The following is a 25,748-nucleotide window of genomic DNA, read 5'->3' as shown; positions in this document are numbered from 1 at the left end:
CTTTTGTAGAAAAAACATCATAACTCAGCAATTCTCTGAAAGATAAAAAAATGACTATCATATAAAATATAATGAGTAAGCTCATAGACTAGAATTTAGACCTATTTTACATATTATGTAAGCTGTAATGTCTAAACTTTGCAAATTCAGGCAGCATTTTGCTGTTATTTCAATAACATAAACCCGTATTTTGTGCTGATCTATCAGAAATATGCTGCCACCACTGTATGCACTTGTCAAAATAAATTAGTGTAGTTTTTAAAGAAATTCCAAGAAGTCTAAAGAGCTCAAGTTCATGAGCTAATGTATGTACTAGCTGCTAGCTGGCCCAATTTAATCCCACATGCACAGATTCCTCCACCAGGCATTAAGTGACATTAGCATTGATTCTGAATAATGTCAGCATGACTATTTTCACCTGCTGGATGCAATTTGTTTAGTTTGTTTCATGTTGCTGATGTAATAAGGCTGCTGCTCCTCGAATTCCCACCATTAACCACCAAATAAAAACCAAAACAATGAGCTAAAAGGCGGTAAACTGAACAGTCAGATTTTGAGCTTTATCATCACCTGGTCCACTGTTGAAAAATATACATTACAGCCTTAAAACTAGAGGTCTCGCTGCTATAGTAAGTGTGCCCTTCAGCTGGCTTTCTCTCTAGCTGTGCAGCGCAGATATATTTGAGCATGAATCCTTGAGGCTTGCGGGGTCATACTGCTCCTCTGGGGTGACTGAAAATGAGGTCAGTCTTACCTGAACCTCTTCAGGAGCTTTCTCTAAATCCCCCTGCTTACACCGACCTTTAATAAAGCGGCGCAGTACAAAACCGCTGCCTTTCTGTCTCTGTCCATTTTGCCGTTGCATCTCTAATGAGGGCTGCTCTCATCTCCCTTTATGTATTCATCAGCTATTTTAACCTCCCACTCACCCAGGCTGCCAGAGAGTGTTAAAGCTCCTTGCGGGGAAAAACCATTAATTACTGAGGATTTATAGAATATGTATTCCGATTTGATGAGTGCCCATCCCGTTTTGCCCTGTTAGCACTGACACGATGACCTGAATAAGAAAATAGCATTTACATTTTAATCACTTGGCTCGTACATTTCTTCACATTGGATTAAAAGTTAAAGCAATTTATTTATTTTTTGCCTTATTTAGCAGGGATGCTGCACATTAATAATTATGGCAGGAAATATGCCAGAGATTGCCAAGAGGGTTTTGGGGGGGATGTCCCTGAACAGATATTACAAAGTCACATTTAAAAAAACAAGATTGTGAGATGTTTAGTTAGCAGAGTGTAAGGGCTTACAAATATCAGATGAGCTGTTTTTAATCTTCAGAGATGTCAGAGTTGTTTTTTCTCTTATCTTGAGGAGGATACTGGATCCCAAATTATTCCCAAATGCAGACAGGTGTCTTGTAGAGTTTGTTAAGACAGACAGTTCCCTTTGTGTGTCACTTTCACAGGAATTATAGGTGCTGATTGTTGATAAAAGGCACTGAGCGAGTGGAGTGTTGACAGTCAAAATCACCTGTGTATGCCTGAGTGACAGCAAGAGAGTTTTGTGTGTGTATATAATTTAAATCACACTCGTGCACACTTTTGAGTATCAGTCATTCACAACAATCCTTGTTTTTCTTAGCATTTGAATCCAGCTTTCATCATTTTGTGCAGGTGACCCAGCCCCCTCGGGCCGAGCAGCAGGGCCAGCTGCTGGGCAGCTTCGATGAGAAGGCTTACTTAGCAGCAAAGCAGCTGAAACCAGGCGACGACCCGTACAAGGACCATGCCTTCAACCTGCAGGAGAGCGACCGGCTGGGCAGCGAGCGAGCCATACGAGACACTCGACACTACAGGTGAGCGGGGTTAGTCCAGGTACTGTCTGCCTCCTCTGATCAGCACAAGTGGATCGGGGACTAATCTTGTATGAGCTGTGCAAAAGATCTGCTAATAAGCTGATTTGATGTTGGGAGTTCGTCGTCAGACGTGCAGCGTTTAGCGTAAACTGCTGTGATTCAGATCATGACGTGAACTTAAACCTTTTTTTGGCAAAAAAGAAAAGAAAAGAAAGAAAGATCAGATTTATTGTTTTGCTGAAGACATTGGACCTTGTGTTGAAACTTTTTGCCTTCTGCTGTGTTAAAGATCAAAAGATCAAGAATGAATCTTCCAACACATTTTCTTTGCTTAGTTTAGAGGCCTTGGGTTTTAGTGCACTCAGTAACTTAGAATATTTCGAATTTCTTTTTAAAGTGGAGTGGTCACTACAAGCACTGCTACAAAAGCAGGTCATACAGGTTTGCATTTTAACTCGCGGCTCTAAGGAACCTTTTTCTCAGTGTGCATAATGTCTCCTCCAGTTTTCGTTTGCAGCGTCATGTTTAAAGATGCAATTTGAGTTGAAGTAAAACAAACCTTTAGTTTTTCTCAGAAGATATTTTCCCTCTTTTGAGTTTTGTTTTTTATCCAGATTGCTCTAAAATCCACTTATCCGTGATTGTTGGGCTTCTTCTATAACTGGAAAATGCAGCTAAATGGCTGCCAACTGAAAGTTCTTTTTTTATTCAACCTTTATTTATGCAGAGCAGGTTGCTCCTTTTTAAAGCCGCGTTCTGTTCACTGTTACGCTGAGGCATAAAATTGCAGGAAACAACACAAGTGAGTCATAAACAGAAGAGGACAATAGGCAATAAACAAAGTGTGAGCTCGGCTGAAAGCAGGTAAAAGGTTATTATACATGCATATGTATAATTATATAATATATAATTAAACAAGTGATTCTCCTGTTAAATTACAGTAAACTCGTGAAAGCTAGTTTCACTGGATGAAACTGCTGTTTAGAGTGTTGGTGGAGAAAACATAACTTCTAAACAGTATGAGCTGTATAGTATAATACTGCCAGCTGTTTATTTACCAACAATTAGCTTATTATTTAAAATATTTTTTCAGTATTTTAGATACATATCTTTAAAAATGCACTTCTTATGTTGAACAGGTTCTTGGTTTTCTATGTGAGCAGACAGTCTTTACCCACCTACTGTTTAAACCTTTGTTTGAAAGGGACAGCCGGCCTAAGAGGCTTTGACCTGTGAAATCATGTAAAATCCTACTAAAGTGGAGAAATTCACTCAAAACGTCTATTTTAACTATGAAAAAATTCAAGCTTTTGTCTCTGCCCTCCGTACTTCGTGTGATTTCAGAAATTCTGCTGTATTCAACGTTTAAAAAACACTAAAAATAATCACTGGCCAGAGAATTTCCTTTGAGAATAATCCCTACAGGAGTCTTGATCATGATGGCTAAATAGTGCTAAATAAAACCCAAGTGCTGTTCTTGCCCCACAAACACTGCGAACCACAGCATAAGTGGAATAGAAAATCTTCACACTTCCAAATTTAAATATTTGAATATGACATATGGATATTCCAGTGAGTCTCTGACCACTCTCACGGGTTGCTAAGGTATTTTAGCCCTCGTTTTAAATTTTTATACGTTGACAGCATGCTACAAGAAGGTAATAGGACTTGATGATACATTGTGACAGCTTTTACAGCACATCACTGTACAAACCAATGAATGTTTTCGAAAGTCATTGGTGCAAACTGTTTTTTCCTCAGAGGGTTTTCACGAGGATTGTAACATTTGAGAACATCCAAACTATTTTTATAAAGATGTTTCATTTTATTTCTGATAATGGTTCCGCATGCTATATTTTCCCAGTTTAATTTTCTGTTCCTATTATAAGCTGCTGTTGATTTCTTTTTCATTACAAAATTACATCAAAGTCTCATATGTAATTATATCAAATGGCAGCACGTCTAATATGTGAACATACCCGTACGACTTACTAATTAAACAAACGCTGCAATTGTGCAGTGATTGTTAATCTTGTAATAATGACTCCTTAGTGAATGTATATTGTTGCCTTTATTTTCCTGTTTCGTTGTGGTGTATGATATTTGAATTTCATACCTTATAACCTAGGCTCAATGCGCCCAGCAACAGGTAGCAGATTAAAACGGAGGGTCAGATATCTGTGCGAATGTTGCTGGGCAACTGGATATTTCTATGTCACTACAGCAACAATGCAGAGACGACTCCGCGGGGCAGCTCGACCAATCGCATGTGTCTGAAACTGTGTCCAGCATGTGTGTGCGTGAATACAAGACGTCCAGGTTTGTATGAGTTACCACATGTGACCTTCTCACCCCTGCGTGCAGGTGTGCAGCTCTGACTTATGACACAGACCTTCCCTCCACAAGTATCGTCATAACTTTTCACAACGAGGCCCGCTCTACTCTTCTTCGCACCATTAAAAGGTAATGACGCAAGTGGCCGAATTAGACAGGAGAAATGACACCAACTTGTGTGCTTGCTCTAATCTTCTTCTATCACAGCACAAATTTCCCTGCCATGGGATCAAGTCTTAGCTTATCTTATCTTATCTTATTTTCTTTTCCCGCTCAGTGTCCTGATGCGAAGTCCGCCATCATTGATTCAAGAAATAATCCTGATAGATGACTTCAGCTCTGACCGTGAGTTTTGTTCTTTTTGTATCTGAACTGCTGCTCAGAAAGGCTTCAGATGAATGCTGAATAGATGTTGCTCTGTGCCTTTTGTATGTACAAAATAGAAAACTGTTAAAAAAGTATGTTAATTCTGAGTTTACGGCTTGTTTCTGCTGTCTCCATGGCAACCCCCACCCACCTACCCCAAAAAAGAAAACTGTAAAAAAATTATTTGAAGCAAACAAAACAAAGAAACTGAAAATGGAAATAAATATTAATATAAAATGAAAGCTAAATTTGCTCAAAGATTCTGTACTGTGCTTGTTTCTGAGAACTTAGATTTTATATTTGGACTAATGGTGCACATTATTATTTCGATTTTTCTTAATTTATTCATTTACTTGTTTATGTGGAGTAACTTTGAAGCTACTTTCATGGAAACACTGACACTGAATTATAATTCTATAGTTCACCTTCCCTGTGAAAGTTGCTGTGAAAAACGTTTCAAGACATGCAAACACAGTCAGACGTTGTAAAATCTGACTGCATAATACAGTGTTTTTGCTTTGGTAGCCTCAGGGGTTGCCGTGCAGAGTGTCCATAAAAAGTGAGGAAACTGGACAAGTGGAGGACAAAAGGCCTGCAAAGACCTGACGTAGCACACAAGAGAGGCATCAGGCCCTTCAACTGATCATCTACTGTCTCAGTGGGAACCTGGTTTTCAAAATAAAGGAAAACAAGGAGAAAAAGCTGAGATGTACCAAATTGTATAGTACTTGAACTGTAAATCAGTGTTAGTAGGTCCGAATTAATTCAAATGATTTTGGTTCAAATCATCAATATGTACAGAGGACGTCAGGAGAGATTACAGAAGGAAGACAGTGTAAAGTAAATGGTAAACTTTAAATGGACTAGTTCTTATATTCCCTTTTTTTTTTTTACTGTTCCTTCTTATATTTCTAAAATCCTGACTTTGATGCCGGAAGGCAGTTAAGCATGTATCAGCGTGTGTGATGAAAATACCAACCAGTCGGGAATCCAAATTACTGGAAAATTGTAGGAGGGAATAATTTCAGAAGAAACGAGCGGCCTTTTAGGTTTGTATTGCTCATAGGAAATCAGAAACTTAATGACAGGTGGCTGCTTTTTATATGTCTGAGGCAAATATGAAAAAATGTGAACGTAAACAACAGCTGTAGCAGAAGTGAGCTGGAGAAACACACGAGTAACAGCCTGGAAAGAGAACTAGCAGAATCAGTTTAATTCATTCATTTTGAAAATTTTGAGTTGAGTTGGTTTAATATCACCGTAAAAAGTGGCTGATGTGGTTTATGTGGCTGTGGAATTATCGGATAACCACACTTTAGTAATTATTCCCCTTTGTCAGCATCGGGCTGAGAAGTTTCATGAGCTCATGTCGCCAGTGCCTTCTGTAATTACCACCACATGGATCCTCTGTCTGTGGGAACAGCACGGCGACCTATATCCACGGTGTACTAACACCCTCACACGTGCATTCGTACTCGGAGGTGTCAAAGCTGGCCAGACATCTAGACAGTAGTGTCTCAGTGGCAGGAGCAGCGGGAGCTCTGTAGCCCACTAATGCCTCATTTATCCCTCGTCTCCTGCTGCCAGTCTACCTGCACCTTGGCTGTACCAGCAGGGTTCACAGTGAACAAAGGGTTCTTAAGCTACACTCTTAATCTCTTCCCTGTTTTGGATTTTAATTCCCAGTATTAATTATCATGTGAACCAGTCTCAAACACACTTTGGTTCTAGTTTGTGACTTTTAGTTTCGACTCAGTCTGTGAACCAGTGAGCCTCCAATTAGCTGACTTCTCCAGTTGCTGCACTCTAATGGGTGCCATTGTTACCAGTTTCAGACAATTAACACAACAGCTGCTACAGTTTTGAAACAGGAAGGTCCACAGCATGCTTTGTTCCTCAAATATTGTTAGTTTTATTTGTTTTACTTCTGTGAGATAGTAAAGGAGATTTTTTCCTGTAGTTTCTGTGCAGTTAGAATCTCTCACCACTTAGACCCAACATTTTTACTCTGGGGATTGTTGCAGTGTATGTATTACCTAATAGTCATTCTGAAGCTGAATCCTTTACAGTGTTTTACAGCAGGTTTCAGCTCATTGTTAGAGGTTAACTTTTGTGTTTTGATGAACTCGCACCGCTGTCATAGGAGCTGGTCACAGCTGGCAAGTCCCACGTGACAGATCAGTTATTGCAGGCTTAAATAAACATGGATTTCCACGCTCTCACGGCAGCCACTTCAATATTATACATGTCCCGCTGTATGAGCAGCAATTGTCTGATCATAAAGGTTCAGTTTACCAACATATATGATAAAATAAGCACGTTTTTGCTTTTCTTCATGGATTTATTTCCCACTCTGTTGTAATATCTTCACCGAGAAAAAATGTAGATGAATGAGTGAATATATTCAAATCAGGGCTGCTGTGTCAAGTGTGCAGGTGGAATTTAGAGAGACAGTCAGCCGATGCAGTGAGAGTGTGAGCTGATTTGTTAGTAGACGTGACGGTGTTGGAGGATGTCGGCCAGCAGCAGCAGGAGGGATTGTCCTGGCCGAGCGTAATCCTGTTAAGGCTCGCCCGCTTTAATCACAAGGACATGGTGCTCAATCAAGGACAGTGATCTTTACTGCAAGCCTGCATGTGACTCCAACAGTGTGGAGACAGGCATACACTGGATTAATTAATATTTACAGGACTCAGATAAGCTCAGTTTAAACTTAACAGATTCACACAATCAGTCAAACTAAAAGTCCTGGGTTTGAATCCACTGGCTGGTTGAGTTTGTGGAGTTCTTCCCATGTTTACGTGGGTTCTCCCCGGGTATCCGATCTTCTTCCCACAGTCCAAAGACATACATGGGTTAGCTTAACTAAAATAAAGGCTGTATTGGCTGTAGGTGTGAATGTTGTCTGTGACCCTGAACTGGGTCAGCAGAAAGAAACAGATGAGATGATTATCTTGTTAATTCAGAAAAACAGGATAATATACTGTAGTTTAAAACGATAACTCACAAAACTCTTAAAATTGTCATTTTTTTGTGTGTAGTCTGGGGGAAAAAAATTCCCTGATGCAAACAGGCTTTCACACACTCACATGCATGCATACAAGCTTATACAATCAGGCTAAAAGTGTACAACATCTGTTCGGTGGGAGTGATCTATGACTTTTTGCTGTTCTTGCCCGAGTCTTGTGAGTCTTCTCTACACACACCAGCTGTCCCCCCATTAGGAGCAACACTAAAGCCATACACATGCACGCACACACACCCTCTGACTCTACAGTCTACATGCAAACAAACAGGTTTGTACACACAGCAAATTTAATCACAGAGGATTACAACTTGTCATGCTCGTTTCTGTCAGCATAAGGTTGTATCGCTGCTCGGGAGGGGGTCTGCTTGATCTCGCCACAATCCCTCAGCAAGATCACAAACACAGACACAAGCACACACTCTCTGCTGCTAATGCCAATCTTCCCAAGTGTGTGTGTATATGTGTGTACCTGTGCTTGTGTGTTGTTTGTAATGATGTCCACTACAACAGCAGCTCTGTGCCAGCTATGGCTCATGTAGAAACATGGAGTGGATGATGGAAGTTGGCTCGCTGGTGGATTTGTTTACGGAAAAAAGGATTTTGAATTGAATCATGCAGTGAGCTCTTTTGCTTGAACACTCTGACCTGTGCACTTTTTTGTGTTTACGTGTTTCTCATTATTATAGCCTAAGTGAAATGGATGCACTGCAGCATTAAGTGACTTTTATCACAGCACTGAGTAGTGTGCTTATTGAGGGTGTGTATCCGTAACCATGCCCTTGTTTGTCTGTGTTTATGTCTGTTTAAGTGCACTAAATCCATGTAAGTGTGGCAGCGTGGTGTGCTTGTGGGTTTGGGTGAGTGACAGAGTGTGAGATGAGGCAGCGAGGAGAAATATTTTTCTCAGTGTGTGTTCTCCTTCCACCATAAAATGCCATCTCCTCTGCTCTCCTCCCCCAGCTGAGGACTGCCAGCTGCTCACTCAGATCCCCAAAGTGCGCTGCCTGAGGAACGGCAGGAGAGAGGGTGAGTGTGCGGGGACAAGGGGAACGATGGGAAGGGGGGAAAATGACTTAATGGAAAAGATATTGGACTGAAAAGGGGATGTATTTTGTGTGGCTTTTTTTAAAGGAATAACTCATAGAAAGACAAGTGAAGGCGAAGATGGTAAAAATGCTTCACATGACAGCAGATAGTCACTGAAAATGTGTGTCCAAAAATACTGGAGTGGAAAAAACAAATCAAGTGGAAAACAGAAACAGACCAAAAAGATATGAACAGCTGTTGTTTCAGTCATTTTATGTAAAAGGAAAAAAAATTATGTAATGAGAGCTAATTAATAATTTAGTCAATAACATCTGACAACACAGTGAAAAACAGAAAATGCTTAAAAAAGCGATTGTCACAGGAAAAAGTGGGCTTGTAATTGCTGATGGATGAGGCCAAATTGTAAGAATACACAAGAAACTGACAGCATCCAAAAGGATAAACACAAAGAGCCAGGGAATAAATGCAAGGACACAGAAGAAGCAGAGTTATTATAGATTTATTTATTTTTAATTTTGTTTAGTTTCAGTTTGTTTACTGAGTGAGTTTCTGGTTTTTATTGTTTTTTATTAACAGTTTCAGTGTTACTTTTAGTCTTTCTAATTATTATAGTATGTCTCAATAAACGTGTCAATGATTTATTTTTTACCAAAAACCCCCTAAAACTAAAGATATTTCTTCTGTATTTTTATTTTACTTTAGTGTGTTGTGTGAAAGTGTGTGAAACTAGGAGTGAAAAATAAATTTTAGTTGACTAAACTAAAATCTGTTTTTCACTCCTAGTTTTTGTTTTTACCGTGGGTTTAGTTAATTATAATGACCTTGACAAGAAGAAACAGGAACATCCACAGACAGCATGAAAAATGATGACAGGATCTACACTCGCCTCCTCCTGATTTCTTAGTTTTTTTGCTTATTAGTCTTACTTATGTTTTTCAGAGCATCAAGCAAATTATAATAGTAGGCAAAGATAACTTGAGTAAATACAAAAAATAGATTTTAAATAATGATTTAATTTATTAAGAGGAAGAAAAAGCTGTGCAAACCTGGCCCTATGTTAAATCATGAATTAACAGTGATTAACCACATTTTTTGGAAAGATGAGTCCAATTTCAGTACCCGCAGCCAGGCCTGAGTACTGCCAGATTAAATCCCAAAATCATTTAAATCAAACCCTGTCTGACAAAGTGTAGGAAGCTAAAAGACCTCAAAAAGCAACTCATGGTGCCACGATCTAAAGAAACAGCTGAGAAACAAAGTCATTGACTTCTATCAGTCTGGAAAGGGTTACAAAGCCATTTCCATGGCAAATGGATAAAACATGGAAGAGTGGTGAACTTTCTCAGCAAAACGCATCGCTGACTCATCCAGAAAGTTTGAAGTAAAATATCCGGTTATGAGATTGTGCTTGGAAGCTCGAGCTATAATCCAAGGAAACCATCCAAAGTCCACTTCTAAATGGCTTAAAAAAACAAAATGAAGGCTTTGAAGTGGCCTAGTCAAAGTCCAGTCCAGACTTAAGTCCAATTGACATCATTTGGCATGACCTAAAAAGACCATTCATTCTCAAAAACCCTCCAATCTGACTAAATTAAAGCAATTATGTAAAGAAGAGTGGGCCAAAAGTCCTCCACAGTGATGTGAAAGTGTCATTTCCAGTTATCACACATGCTTGAGGATGAGTAGAACCAGTTATTTGGTCTAGGGTACAATTACTTTCTCATAAAGGGCATTTTGTTTCCATTAATAAATTAAATAATCCTTTATATTTTGTATTTACGCAGGTTATCTTAGTCTAGTGTTAACATTTGTTTAATGATCTAAAGAATGTAAGTGTGACCAAAGAAATAAACATTTAAAAATACTTTATTATCCACTGTATACCTACTGACAGCTGATACGCTGTATGGAGCTGCTTGGACATGTAGAAGCCACACCCTGAAGCTCCCAGTGCACTGTTTCTCTGCCAGAGGTGGTATGTAACTCTGCAGTTACCTTGTCAGCAGCACGGGGGCGCCTTTAGTGCACTATATGTTTCATAGCTCACTGACCCCGCTCTGTAGCTTTATGTGGTCTGCCACTTCCTGATTGAGTTCCTGTGGTTCTTGAACACTTCTGCTTTTCAGTAATATCACTTACAGTTGATGAAGGAATATCTGCGAGGGAAGAAATTCAACAAGTTGACTCGTCACAAAAGTAGCTTCCTACGACACTAGAATTTGGCGTGCTATTTAGAATGATCCATTCATTCACAGATGTTTGTAGAGGCAAAATGCACGGCTAGAGGTGGTCAGTATAGTGTAGGTAACTGCAGACAGGTTAAAAACTAACACGAAAACAGTAAAACATCTGAATGGTGTGCTGGTCTATTTGAGATTAATTTGAACCAAAATGAGATTCGTGCTCCAAATCAGGGAAGTTCGGCTGAACTTAAAGCTAAAATAAGTAGTGTTACTGTTTGATAATCCATTTTTCTCAGGTTCTTGCACTCACAGGAGAACACATTTTTTGGGCCACATGCTGTTAATGTCCGGCAGCAACAGTCCACAAGCCCAAGTTTAGCTTTCTTTACTGCCACCCTTAAAACCCACGTCCACAAATTATAATAAGCTTAATCTTAATCTATCTTTTTAATAGGCTTTCTCGTGTAGAAATACGCAAGAAGTTTTTTTAAACAGGATGACCCAGCAAAATACAGCTCTCTGAGAGTTTACTGAAAACGGTAAAAGCAAATAGTCCCTGTCCTTGTGACTGGATTGATTTTCAGCTCTTAATGGCTTCACACCTTCAGGCATCATTGACTTTCTCTGCTTTAATGCGTCAAACTGCTGCCAAAGGTCATCAGGCACTGAAGCATTAAATGTACCCACAATTACACCAAACAAGCACGAGCAGGAAGTCTTTGCTATCATGGGTGAGAACTGTGGAATAGCCAGTGTGTATCTAATATGTAGCATGTTCTGTAAATTAAGGAATTTTTCACATTGCTAGATAGATTACATACATTACATTTAGCAGCTTAATATGCAGTTTTTTCATCGTGTGTTGGTGTAAACTAAAAGCACACAGATGAGTAATCTATTGGCCTGACATTTGGTAGGTGGCCCGAAACACAGCACCAGATAAATTATTGTTTTTCCCTAAGAGGTGAAGTGCCTTAACTGACCAGGCGCGCAATCCTACTCTCAAATGTCACTTAGGTTATACTGGGGAAGGATGAAATGTGAACTGGTGTGATTCAAGCTCATTCATTGGTAAAACAAAGGTTGTGTTTGTGTAAATGATGTGCCTTAAACTGAGCACTGCTTATTCTCATGAAGCTTCTGTCAAAAGAAGCTTCGGTTAAACGTCATGCATCAGAATGAGGAAGAAACTTGATTTTTTTGAGTATTTCAGAAACTTTTGATCTATTTGAACTTTCCCACATGCAGAGAATGATCAGGAAAAGAGAAAACAACCAGTGAGCAGTAGTTCTCTGGGTGACAAAAAAGCTTCTAGCCTTTGGGAAGTAACAACCAAGCTATGCAGAAGAGCACACTGGTGCAGGAAATTGAGGCTATAATATGCACAAGATTGCCAAAATTGGACAACAGAAGACTGGAAAAATGTCGCTTGGTCTGAAGAGTCTCAATTTCAGGTGCAACAGTCGGATGATAGGGTCATAATTTGACTCATCAACGTAAAAGCATGGGTCTATCCTGCCTTGTATCAGTGGTTCAAGCTGGCAGTGAAGGTGTGATGGAGTGAGGGATATTTTCTTGGCACACTCTCAGCTCATTATTGTTTAAATGCCACAGCCTACCTGAGTATTATGGCTGACCACATCCACCTTAACCTTTATGATCACAGTGTATCTTCTGATACCTGCTACCAACAAGAAAGTGCACCATGTGACAAAGCTCAGATCCTTTCTTGGTTTCTTGATAATGAAAATGAGTTTAAAAATGACCTCCACAGTCACCAGATCTCAATAGATTATATATAGGATGTGATGGAAATGGAGATTCCCATCGTGTATGTGCAAACGGCAACGGTGTAATGCTATCATATCAACAAGGATCAAAATATCTCTGAGAAATGTTTCCAGCAGAATTAATTAAAAACTAAGACAGTTGATCCTTGTATTAGCAATAAGGACGGTGAATGTTTTTCTTCTTTTCTTCTTCTCTGTTACAAAAGAAAGGTGATAATTCTGAAAATCATCCTTTGAATTATTCAGAGAAACAACCTCCTCTTGAAACACTCAGGTTATTCATGATCAGCTCAGAATTAAGTTCTGGAACTCTTGTTCTATTAAAAACAAAAAGCATTTAATAAATTTGTGTTATTTTAACAATCTTTGACAAAACTCTTAAGATAACGAGCTCGATCTGTTTATGGATGCTGCATAAATATCAAAGACAATTAACCTTTTCCACATATCCAGATATTACCGTAACTGGAGGCGTACTTGGTGAAAAAGAAAACTGTTTTCAGTGCCCCCGTGCTTCCAGCGAGTCTGCCTTAAATGTGAACTCTTTTAAAGTAGGTTTTACCCTCGGCGTCGCTGACGGGAGTGAGACAAGTTCTGGGATCTACTTTAGATAAAGCCAAATAACTAATGTCAATTCTAGAGGCTGTTTATTCTCTACTTGCTTGTCCAGCTTAAGTCAAACGTACAGTATGTATTCCAGAAACATGGATGAAGGTGATTATCATCATCATATTTTATCATATAGCACCAATTTAATAAAGAAGAAGAAGCCAATGCTTTTTCTGTCAACTGTCAATTACAATGCAACAATCTAGAAAAACTGCAGGCAGGCCAGGTCAGCGCCCAGACAGTTCTGCTATGAAGCCATGCTGTTGTAATAAATAAAGTGGTTTGGCACTGCAGAACAGTTTTCCACTCAGTCCATTTTAAATTCGCTTTGGCCCAAAGAAGACAGCAGCATTTCTGGATCATGTTCATTTATGGCTTCTTCTTTGTATCATAGAGCTATACCTGCATTTGTGGATGAAACAACAAACTGTGTTCACAGATGCTGATTTCTGGAAGTGTTCCTGAGCCTAAGCAGTGATTTCTATGACAAAACCACAACTTTTGTTTTAACGCAGTGCTGCCTGAGGGCCTGGAGATCATGGCCATCAAATATTGACTTTTTAGCTAGTTCTTGCACACAGAGATTTCTCCAATTTTGTGTGAGATATTATATAAAATAAAGGAAGAAGGGGAAAAAATCACGAGACCTAAGTAGGGTGACTTTGTGTCTGTGTTGTTCAATTTATGCAGATCCAGATATGAGGGCAACCTCATCCTTGAAATGACTCACCATCTTAGTGATGGTGATTCATTTTGTCCATTTAAGAGGGCAGTTCACTTTATATCTCAAGGAATACATCAGGTTTTCCATCACATTTATATCCCTTCTGTCTATTCACGAATAAGAGGTTCCAACCAGAAGAATGTTACACAAAACCACTATTTTTTCATCCATGTTCATTCTAGGGTCTCTTTTATTTGGTAAAATGTCGTCTCTCCTTAAGAAAAGTCTTTAAACATACTGTATTTCCTCAAAATGGTCTTTTAAGTCTTTTCAAATAACAGGGTGCAGTGTTGCTTATTTGTAATGTGCAATGGATGAGAAAGATTAAAATACTTTCAGCCATTTTTAAAATCAGTTTGATACAGTTATTTTAGATGTAAATGTCATGACCGTGTGAGTGAGGAACATCCAGAACATGATGACATGAGGAGGAAACAAAGGAGTTTGTAATTATAACCATCTCGGTTTCAGAGATACAGACTTTTGCAGATATCAATTCTCCTAAAGCTCATTCAGAACGGCTACTAGAGTGATTAATAGCTGTCCACAGACTGAAGAATAGTTATTGTCGACAAAAAAAATGACTATGACATCTTAGATCAATATAAAGCATTTTTAAAAGTGACCCAAGATGTCACCAGAAAATGTGATTTCCAGAGATTTCTTTTAAGGATCAGAGTCTTGAAAACAACACTTGCATTAAACAGCATCAGTTTAATAAAACTGTGTCCATCTGAGCAGTTTGAGACTTTCAGTGTCATGTGTTTCCTTCAGGTCTGATCCGATCACGCGTGCGAGGAGCCAACACGGCCTCTGCTTCGATCTTGACCTTTCTGGACAGCCACTGTGAGGTCAACACTGACTGGCTGCAGCCTATGATACAGAGAGTCAAGGAGGTACAATCGCACATGCTCACACACACACTTAGTCAGACACTTAAATGCATGCTGCACATATCCACACGCACAACCTCATGCATATGCTTGGAGGCGGAACATTTATTTTCTTCTCCGTGGTAGATTTTATTGACTGTGATGCAATATGTTGGCACTGCGTGTTGTTAAATAAACACTCAATTTGTTCAGCTAAGATTCAAGTCAGACTATAGCAGATGTCACACGCTGCTCTGCCGCAGCTGGAAAAAGTTTGGTGGGCTTTTTCCTCCTCAGGCTGTTTTCCACTCTGTCCTTTGCATGAAATCACTTCATATAGTTCACTGAAATTGTGCTATATATAGTTGTCTCTGCCTGATTTGGGTTCATTTTTTCTTATTTGCTTAACACATTGGTCAGTGACACTTGGGAGCTGACTTTAATGAGACAAGATGATGATGATTACTGAGTGACCAAAATCCTAATTAGCTTCTCACAACTGAGTCTCCGCTATAGAGGAAACTCTGAATGGGATAATGAGGGAGTGGTTTGGTTGAGTTGGCTGCTTTGTGTAGCAGCTGTGGTGCCGTGGACTGTTATTGCATTTATTCTTACAGCATTGTCTTTAAATCAATAACACTCTTTGTTAATGACAGATTTTCCTGATTCACTGCCTCTTAAAAAAATAATTAGGCCGTCCATCAGGAGCACTATAGTACTGTCACATCCGGCCGCAAGTGTTTTACACTTCAAAATATGATGCGATGCCAGCCAGTCTTCATTATGTGGTGGATTTATTTATTTATTTAAAATACTGGTGGTATTTCCATGTGAGCTTTCTTGGACAGCAGTAAGCACTCACTGTTTCTGTTCCAGTCTGCTTTCTTTTTCTCACAAAGTCACACAAGTGAGGTACACAGAGAATGGAAATACAGAGCGGCACAAAATCGTGTGCAGAGATGAATGTTTAATTCCTATAAAGTGAGTGTATTGATATAGTTGCGGAAAGAAATTCATCACCTGCTGTGACTGTCTCCTCCCTGCCCTGACATTATTAGCATCCTGTGACTGTGACTGGTTATGGTTGAGAACAACTGCTGATTCCCCCCCGCACCAATCTCAGGCTGTCCCAATGACTCTAGTCAGCAGGAGCTGTTTCATTTCACATTTCTCTTAGTAATCACCTTTCTCATGTTCATGACTCACACTAATGTGTGACACTGTGATGTAGCTCCTGCAGTTTCTTCCCCGTCAGCAATGCACTGTTTCTTAATTTTCTTCCTGCTTGGCATTTTAGCAGCATGCTTGCTTCTCCAGGCTACAGTACAAGAAAAGAGTTGAGAAAAGAAGAAATATCAATACTTTTCTCAACTTGTGGCTTGTTGTTTTACTATACAAGATATCTGGCATCTCGAATTTTCTTTTTGGGGTATTTTTGCCTTTATGTGACAACACAGAGAAGACAGGAAAGACGGGAAAGAGCACAGGGCGACACTCAGCAAAGGGTTCCAAACCTGAACCCAGGCTCCTGTATTTCAGCTGTATAGCATATGGGCTCCTGCCCAACCAGCAAGCTCAACTGGTACCCAGTGAATTTTCTTATTCACCTAATTACAGTATACCTGTGAGGTTGACAATAACATTTGTTTCAGTGGTGTGCTTTCCTACTTCCAAAGGACATAACAAAGATCCTTGTGTTATATTTATTACTTCTCTCCTGTGTCCTCTGTATATGTTATGTCATTTGAGTTTTGCATTTTGGATTCTCTTTGGATTAGGTTCTTTTTACTAGCTACTAGGGATGGGAATTGATAAGAATTTAATCATTCCGATTCCACTATTGAAATTCCCATCAATTCAATTCCTTATCAGTTTTCTTATCAATGCTCAATGGGGTCTCACTGTCTCTGCTTTGAGAGTCACCACCATCTCTAAGCAGCATATCAAAGACATTACATTCATGCAAATTAATTGCATGTTGTTGGTCAAATGTTTGCATGTTGGAGGCATAGGCTACACTGGCACACATCAACACAAATCCCTATCCTAATGAGAACACACGTATGATCTTTCTTTTATGCTGAAGACTGTCTTTCACCGCTCCCCAAGTTAATCTTAGTTCTCTGTTCATTTTTCATCTTATTTCCTGTTTTACTCTGGTAGCTCTTTGGTCTTCTGTATCTTGTCTAGTTTACTTCCCCTGTTCATTGTCTTGATTAAATGTGTATAGTCCCCACCTATTTGCACTTCCCTCATTATCAGCTGTGTATATGTTGTCTCAGTCTACTTTTGTCATGTCATCCATGTAGCTGTGTGTTTCTTAACCGTGTATTCCCTTTTTTTCCTGACTTTGTTTTCCTGGTCATTTCTGATATTTGGATCCCCTGGCTTTGCTCCTTGTGGATTTTTGGATTTTGAACTCTGGACACTAAGCCGCTGCATTAAATGCCCACTTTGTGTTTGAGTTCCATCTACTTCATCCGGGTGCATCTAAAATCTCCATTCCACACAGCTGGATATAAAAAACAAAACAAAACAAAAAAAACCAGCAAACTTCACACATCTGGATCCTATGCAAAATCAAAAAGCAAAATTTCAGCCTTTAGGAGAGTTCTTCCACTATATACTGTAATGCGTGAGTTTCAACAACCTACCATTGTTCGTTATGACCACAATCGAGGAGTTCCTCAAGTTTGAAAAACTCTGGGCTACTGTTTATTAATCAGATTAAATTAGGGCACAGAGAGACACAGGGAGGACAATTCTGATGTGTACTCATATGTACTCATTTCCCCGATAAAGGACTGACTAATTTCTTGCCAAGAGTTCAGTGGAAAAGCTAAAACATGAAGACTAAAAAACATCTAGCTAGGGATAAAATCCATGTAGATTACATGTTTGACCCTTTTTCTCCTCAAAGATGTGCTTAAGATGTTCTCTTTGGGATTTGAATAGTTTTTCCAGCTTTTTTTCTTTAACCTTCATGCTAAGCTGAGGTTAGAATCTCCTGACTCTACTCTGATATTAAACGCATAGACATGAGTACTCTAACAGTCTTCAAATTTAATTCTTGGCAAGAAAAGTAGTATATCTCACAAAAAGACTGATATCCATAGATGCATCCCTGTCCCCTTGGCCTTCCTTGAAAAGAAGACTAAGTGTTTATCTGCAAGAAATAAAATAGGGCTTTATTTTGCTGAAGGACAAAAGTCTTCTGTTAGTTTAGAAAGTACAGCAGAAAAAGAGCACCCATTCAGAACCTGCATGCAGGACAAATGAAGCTACAAGCTATATAGTCAAGCTACATATCATGTTTCTTCAGTGCAAACCTCACAGTTTATAATCACAAGACTCGACACATTGTGGGTGTGCGCAAAACTTGTTTGTGTTTCTTTGGCTTTGGACAGCTGTGACTCATCCAGCTTGCATTACAATCTTTTAGTTCATGAGAGTGCCGGCCTCAGTGATAATTTACCAGCCCCAGAGTTCAACTGCACTCCGCCTTGCATTTGTTCGTGTCCCAGAGACCAAACCCTGGTTTTATTAAAGCCTCTGGGGGGCAGAAATAAAGATGAATAATAATCTTCTCTGTTTTAACTTAATTATGCTTTTCCTTTGTTAATTAAAACCAGCAGGCGTAACAGCGTAATTCAAATGTTGCTAATGTGCAGCAATGAGCTTCTCACTGACAAATGTAAAGGGAACATGATTCAAATAATTGTCTGGCTAATCTTATGTGGTCACTTTACCTTGCTTGTTTTCATCTTCACTGGCACAGTTTCTTTAACTAAATTATTAAATCATAAAGAATAATTGTAATGCTCTGAAGGAAAAGTCTAATATATATGGGGGGTTAAAACATGTTTTACCGCAGCATGAATTGTCTGAGTTTCATTACTCAAAGGCTACGTTCACACTGCAGGCGAAAGCGCATCAAATCCAACTTTTCTGACCCTATGCGACCCATATCCGATCATGGTATGTCAGTGTAAACGGCACAAATCTGATATTTTCAAATCCGATCTGGATCATTTTCGTATGTGGTACTGAGTCCGATACATATCTGATGTGAACAAGCCGACAAAAAAATCGGATTTGATCAAAAAATCAGATTTGATCAAAAAATTGGAACTGAGCATTAAGACCTGCAGTGTGAACGTAGCCATAGACTGATAGCATTCCTGGGTGATAAAGTGAAGAAACAGAGATCCTGACATATCAAATGGCAAGAGCGTATTGTGAATTCGTTGCCTGTCCGTTCCTCAATATGATTGACAGAGATCAGAATCATAGACTATGAAAGAAATGTTTGGACTGACAACACATTTTTGTATTATTGTGTCTCATTTTGGTTCTGTAAAATACAAAATGGTATTAGGAGACAGGACAGGGCTAGCTGGTTATCACACTAATTATGGTGGATAGCTGTGTAGCACCAGCTGGCATGATGTTAATATGTTGATAGCACATTTTAACAGAATAACACACACACCTGTTTCAGTTAACAAATACTATTTTACCGGCAGAGTACTGTGTCGTAAATTCAAACACAGAAAAAAGGTGACATTGATTTTGGAAGTGCAGCCACTTTATGCATTACCAAATCACAGAGACTCATTGAAAGCCCAATAAATGTCCATTGCTTAAAACTGTTGAGAGCATCACTTTTTAAATTGCTCTCTGGCAGAGTGGCTTTTCACACTCGTTCTTCCCCCGCACTCTTCGGCGCAACAAGCACAGAGTTCACAGCGGGTTCAATCTCTGATAAAGACATGGACGGTTCTAATTGGAAACACTCATTTGGATTGTCCCGAGCTATAAGCTGTTTGTCTACATGGACACTGGCACCCATTCACAGACAGATGCAGGCAGCACATACACGCTCGAGTACGCACAAACCAATCAGCAGTTCTGTCTTTTAGAGTTTGTGTTGGATCTGCAGCTGACGGTCAGATTTGAGGGCTTAATGGGAAGGTTAGGGATACTCAGCTTATGTTCTTCAAAAGTAATCAGTACGTGCTTGTTATTATTCACATCAAAAGAATAATCAGAGCTTACATGCAAGTTTAGAGTACCGTACACAGTTCTTACAGAAAAATTATTCGATTAAAACAAATAGCTTCTTTCTACTAATAAGGATACAATTTTATGAAATGTTCTTGCTCTATTTAATTTGTTTCTTAGCATTATTCTTATTTTTATGTGATCAGAGGCTGGAAATTATAAAGAAAAACCTGAAGTTAGAAAAGCAAAGGTTTAAATATGTTTTATTCTTCAACTGAAAGTCAGTGTTTTTTCAAGTATTTTTTAAAACTTAAATCCATCCCTATTTGTTGAAATAAATTAAACAAATAGTATTTAAAAATTTAATAATAGAATTAATTTAAAATAACATGTCATTGTGTTCTCCTCCCATGCAGGATCATACAAGAGTGGTCAGCCCCATCATCGACGTCATCAGCCTGGATAACTTTGCCTACTTGGCTGCCTCTGCTGACCTGAGAGGAGGTCAGGGCGTAATAAACAGATCATACACAGTGGTAGTTGATCACACAGAGATCTGCAGGTTTAACAAACCTTTGTGACATGACATCATGATTCCTGACAGAATTCAATGCCTATGACTGAACAATGACTGAGGTTTAAATATTTCATTGTTTTATTGAAAAGCAGTGATTTATAGAAGAGAGTTTTTCCACAGATGTAAGGCTACGATTGATATTAAATTCAGGCCAGTATATTAGGTGAAATCATGCAACTGAGTCCAGCCAGAATATCTGTCATCTTGACTGCTTTGGACTCATGTCTAGACAACAGGAATATAAATTTGAAGATGAGAGCTGAACTTTTGCTTCCCCCATGCTTTTCTTTTTGTCAGGATTTGACTGGAGTCTCCACTTCAAGTGGGAGCAGATTCCCATTGAGCAAAAGATGGCAAGAAGTGACCCCACTCAGGCAATAAGGTATGTCTACAATGATATTTAGTGTGATAATATGCTTTGACTCATACCTGGAACATTCTCTTATGCATTATACGTGCATTGTACCCTCACAGACCACTTCATTAGATATCATAGACATATGTGTTCAACTACTCATTAATGCCACCAATCCACCAATATGAAAGCAACTCCATGCGTTTAGAGACTTAGATGGTCAAGATGACCCCCTGAAGTTCAAACCAAGCATCAGAATGGGGAGGAAAAGTGATTTCAGTGACTTTAAGCATGATAGATGAACCCAAAGTCACAAAGCTCAAATCATCTCAGACTGGTTTCTTGAAGATGACACTGTACTCAAATAGCCGCCTGTGATGGAAAAGGAGAGTCACATGATGGCAAATGTGCCGCAACTGTGCAATGCTGTCATTTCAACATCGACCAGAATCTCTGAGGAATGTTTCCAGCACCTTATTGTATCTGTGCCATAAGAAAATTAAGGCAGCTCTGAGGGATAAATAGAATCCAACCCCAGTACCAGCAAGATGTGACTAATAAAATGGCCAGAGACTGTATATTGTATGTGAATGACACATCATGGATTAATATGTCAGTTTTGGTTCTTGGATTAGACTAAAGTTAAAATAGAGAGCCATAGCTTACTCTCAAAAAGTTCAAGATAAATCGTCATAGTCAGGTCCTTTCTATGTTGGTATTTGCAGTCCTTTTGTGGTGTGTTTCCCCCCTAAAACACGTCCAAATCGCAGCAAAGTAGTTAATGCATAACATCTGCTGAGCAAAATACAACTTTAAGCTCCTTTGATTTGTTGTTTCTTTCTGGAAAATATTCCCTTCTGGTGATTCTGATGAGGTCTGCATGAATAAGCGTGCAAGTGAAGATTTGTAACTCCTTCCCTTCCTCCACTCTGCAGGACTCCCGTCATCGCTGGTGGGATCTTCGTCATGGACAGGAGTTGGTTCAACCACCTCGGCCAGTATGACACCCACATGGACATCTGGGGAGGGGAGAACTTTGGTGAGATCATCGATGATTTCTAACCCTACTTGAATCAGATGACTTTTATTATCATATCATCCTCCACACGCATCCCACACCAAATGTCTTTAAATAAAACTAAGCCTTACTCTGCTGGCAAAGACTTACCAGACTCCAACAATGTAAATATTCCCAACTTTATTCAAGATGAAGGATTCCTAACAAGTTTATGTTAATTGATGACATTTACAATTACCTAATGTTGGCCAGGAGCAGGAAAGTAGGAGGATCAGAGTTAGCACATGTACTTACCAAAATAAAAGCCATAATGTTTATGAATAATTTTCTCATTCAGTCTAAAATAAATACTAAGTCCTATGTTTACAAGGTTTTCTAACAAAAATAATTTAATCACATATTAAAGAAGATAATGTTTGTGTCAATTTAGTGCAATTTATTTTGTAAAATACGAAGCCGTTTCCCATAAAACGATTTCATGTGTTAAGTCTGCATGCCTGGCTCTTTTGAATCATCTCCAAAATGCTAAATATGTCCCTGGAATTTGAATGATCCACTATGACTGCTTTCATTCTGATGATTTACAGCTAACAGCCATCTGCTACAGGAAACAGTAGCAGGCGTACTGCACTGATATTGGAATGACACACATCAGGGCATTAATTCTAGGAGAGACTGACAAAATGACAGGCACGTCTTCAGTGGTACGCCTGCATTTTTGGACTCAACCACTGCATCTTTCCTTTTGCAGAGCTTTCTTTCCGGGTGTGGCTGTGCGGAGGAAGTCTGGAGATTCTTCCCTGCAGCCGCGTGGGTCACGTGTTCAGGAAACGGCACCCGTACGATTTCCCAGAGGGCAACGCTCTTACCTACATTAAGTGAGTAGGCTGGTCTAACTGATGACAGTTATTAACACGGAAACAACAGAATGACCTTTCGCTTGTTGTTCGCCCTAAAATCTCAAATGTCACATGATTCAGCTCCACTCAGGCAAACTCACACTTTTCACACATCTTGACCCAAGCGTGAGTGAGAGATGAGTGTGTAAGAGAACTATGAAAGCATCCGCAGAGCTCCTTATTTTACATCATTGTTCTTAATAATAATATTTGTAGAGGAGCTGCAGTAAATAGCTGACGTATGAAGACTCCAGAAGCATAGCGCTGTCATTAAAGCTGGCTGCAGGAATGCTGGCAGCGCTGTCATTACTGTGTCTGAGCAGGTGTTGTGTCTCTGTCCACGCAGGAACACCCGTCGGGCCGCTGAAGTGTGGATGGATGAGTATAAACAGTACTACTACTCTGCGAGGCCGTCGGCTCAGGGAAAAGCCTTCGGCAGGTTTGTCTGCTATAATGTCATCCTCCTTGCTCATATTTGCTTATATTTAATACAATGATTCTGTGTCTCCTGAGTTTCCAAGGTGTTTATAAGGTACCAAGTTTTATACGCAAGTATTAAAAAAACGCTTTGCACACCAATTTTTAAATTTGCATGCACTGAGACTTCAACTAACATTTATTTATTTTAATTACAGATTATTCAGGGGATTTGTATGTTCTGTTAAAATAATTTTAAAATGCCTGTGATGATGTTACTCAATCCAAGGTGGCCCAGTTAAGACAACAAACCCTTACATTTGATAGATGAAACCAGAACAATGAAGTTTCAACACTGTTGTCAGTGTCAGATCTGTTGGACCTACAAGTTCTGTTCCTTTTGTATAAAAGGCCCAACACCAGTAAAAATGCAAAAATATAAGAAGTAAGAAGCAAAAAAACAAAACTCAGTAAATAAAACACCCACACACACTGGTTTAACATTTTAAAGAAAACCTGTGTTAGCTGAGTCTGTAATTCATACTCCATAAGCTGTTGATGGCAGGTTCAAAAGGTTAAATCCACATTTTCTTTCTCATTCTCTCCTCCTTATCTTTTTTATGTTTTCTTTACATTATTTCTCTTTGTCCCTAAATATTCTTGTTATCTGGTCTTGCAGTATCACAGACCGTCTGGCGCTGCGACGGAAGCTGAACTGCAAACCTTTCCGCTGGTACATGGAGAACGTCTATCCCGAGCTGAGGTAACGAGGTTAACGTTTAATTCTCCCTCAATGGAACAGCATTGGAACACAAAAAATTAAAGTGCAATTTGCAACATTTTTTTTATCACATACAGAAAAATATTTCAGTAAGGAGGAATCATTTGGAAAAACTGAACACAATTTACTGAGACACAGAATTCAGTTTAGCTGTTTGGTAATTAGATGCCGATGATCCATCAAGGCAGAATGGAATCCTATCAGTGACAGGAATTAGGACAGGAGCCCCGGAGTCTAGTATACTCTAGTGGTGGTGAGCATGAAGATGGAGGCTTCGACGGGGCTCTGAGTGACCCGGGTGAGGCAGAGATGGGAAGAAGACAGGTTGCACAAACGAGAGCCTGAAAGACAGAATGACAAAAGAGATTTAAAGTATATAGAATGGAAGCTGATTGGCTCACAGGAAGCAGGTAAGAAAATGATTGGACTAGAGCAGGAGTGTCAAACACAAGACTTCAATCCCACCCAGTGGAAGTCATAAACTTTGTACTTTTACAACTTTTCCTAATAATAAAAACCTCCCCTGTGGTTATTTATACTACACCAAAGTAATGAAGTAATAAATAAACTATTAGATGACAGAAGAATCCTTGTTTTTTTTACTACCTACAATAGAAATTTATTTTTTTCACAATGATTAGTTAAGGTATAGTTAGGTTGACAGAAAGGGGAGTTTCTTTGGTCCAGTCTATTTAACATCAAAGAAGGTTGTACTTGGCCCATGATGTAAAATGAATAATCATGTTAGTATTGAGTTTGACAGTGTGGAGAAATTGAAGTGATGTAAAGAATAGACTAGGAGCCAAACACTTAGGAAGCAGACAGCTGAGTGATTGCAGATGTCCCTTATTGAACATATGCATAAGCTTCATTAATTACTGTACTTACACTTAAAGGAGTCGATATTAAAAGATTAACTGGCACGATACTTTCTGCATTTTCTGCACTTATAAAGTTCAGATTCGATTGGCAATGACTGGAAAATATCTAGTGTGAAAACTAGTATTCTTTTTCCTCATGTGTGAGGTCAAAGACTATCATAGAAAAAACTTTTTCCATCAGCAGATGGATATGAAAACTGAGTCATAGTGCCAGACTCTCCACGGGGAACATCCATTTTTCAGTGGAGATATACATTATTTATGCAGTGCATCATAGAAGTTGTTGTGGATCACTTTTTAGTATCTGGTTTGAATTATCTGTTATGCAAGAGAGACAAAGACTTTTCCAAACACCATTAGAATCCAACAAATGGAAATGTTCTCATCATGTTTTCACCTATGTTTATTTCTGATTGATCTCTGGAAGAGGCTCTGGTGAAGCAGAAATAACATTCAAGCTCTGTTTCCTTTAAGATAAAACGTGTTTTTTTTCCCCCCTGAAGTAATCTCAAAACCCCTCGAGGTGCCATTACCCCGAAGTTCAGAGCCAGTCATCTAAATCTAAACGATCTGGGTGGGAACCTCTGAGTGGGTTATCAGCTTGTATCTCACGAGCTTTTTTTCTCAAGCTACTCCCTCGCCACTTCAGCTGTATCTGCTCCAAATAAGTCTGGTCTCTCAGAGTGTAACTGTATATCGTTTTCAGAACATGTTGAAATGATGCACATTACTTAGTGTTGCAATTCAGTTACTCAGTTTAATCCATCTGTTCTTTATTGTTGAAATAAGACCTTTCACTGGCTTTGCGCCTGTCTCTTCTCTCTTGGCTCCCTACAGGGTCCCTGAGCAGGAAGCAGTGTCCAGTGTGTTGAAACAGGGCGGTTTGTGTCTGGAGACCCGTGGGACCGACGGCCTCGGGCTGGCAGAGTGTAGGGGCCTCGGAGCCAACAGGCCACAGTCGCAGGTCAGGACTTTGCCACTAGAGGGCGATTTATTGTGGCTCAC

At 39.3% G+C, this 25,748-nt stretch overlaps 1 protein-coding gene across 1 annotated transcript in view; it reads left to right on the top strand.

Annotated features, from left to right (window-relative positions):
- The window catches only part of galnt16 (UDP-N-acetyl-alpha-D-galactosamine:polypeptide N-acetylgalactosaminyltransferase 16), a 35,879-nt gene that overhangs the window by 5,670 nt on the left and 4,461 nt on the right, over positions 1-25,748 (top strand). Inside the window, exons 2-13 of the mRNA XM_085256873.1 lie at positions 1,677-1,858; positions 4,223-4,321; positions 4,470-4,537; positions 8,547-8,612; positions 14,714-14,835; positions 20,232-20,319; positions 20,690-20,774; positions 21,683-21,786; positions 22,517-22,643; positions 23,011-23,103; positions 23,761-23,844; positions 25,581-25,707. Coding sequence (XP_085112999.1) covers positions 1,677-1,858; positions 4,223-4,321; positions 4,470-4,537; positions 8,547-8,612; positions 14,714-14,835; positions 20,232-20,319; positions 20,690-20,774; positions 21,683-21,786; positions 22,517-22,643; positions 23,011-23,103; positions 23,761-23,844; positions 25,581-25,707 — 1,245 coding nt within the window. The remainder of the gene's footprint in view (positions 1-1,676; positions 1,859-4,222; positions 4,322-4,469; positions 4,538-8,546; positions 8,613-14,713; positions 14,836-20,231; positions 20,320-20,689; positions 20,775-21,682; positions 21,787-22,516; positions 22,644-23,010; positions 23,104-23,760; positions 23,845-25,580; positions 25,708-25,748) is intronic.

The sequence above is a fragment of the Mchenga conophoros genome, linkage group LG19 (genome assembly GCF_057382185.1).
Source record: "Mchenga conophoros isolate Kocher_MC1m ecotype Shallow Benthic linkage group LG19, M_conophoros_male_GT1.1, whole genome shotgun sequence".
Classification (NCBI taxonomy): domain Eukaryota; kingdom Metazoa; phylum Chordata; class Actinopteri; order Cichliformes; family Cichlidae; genus Mchenga; species Mchenga conophoros.
This window is presented reverse-complemented; position numbering and strand designations above follow the sequence as displayed.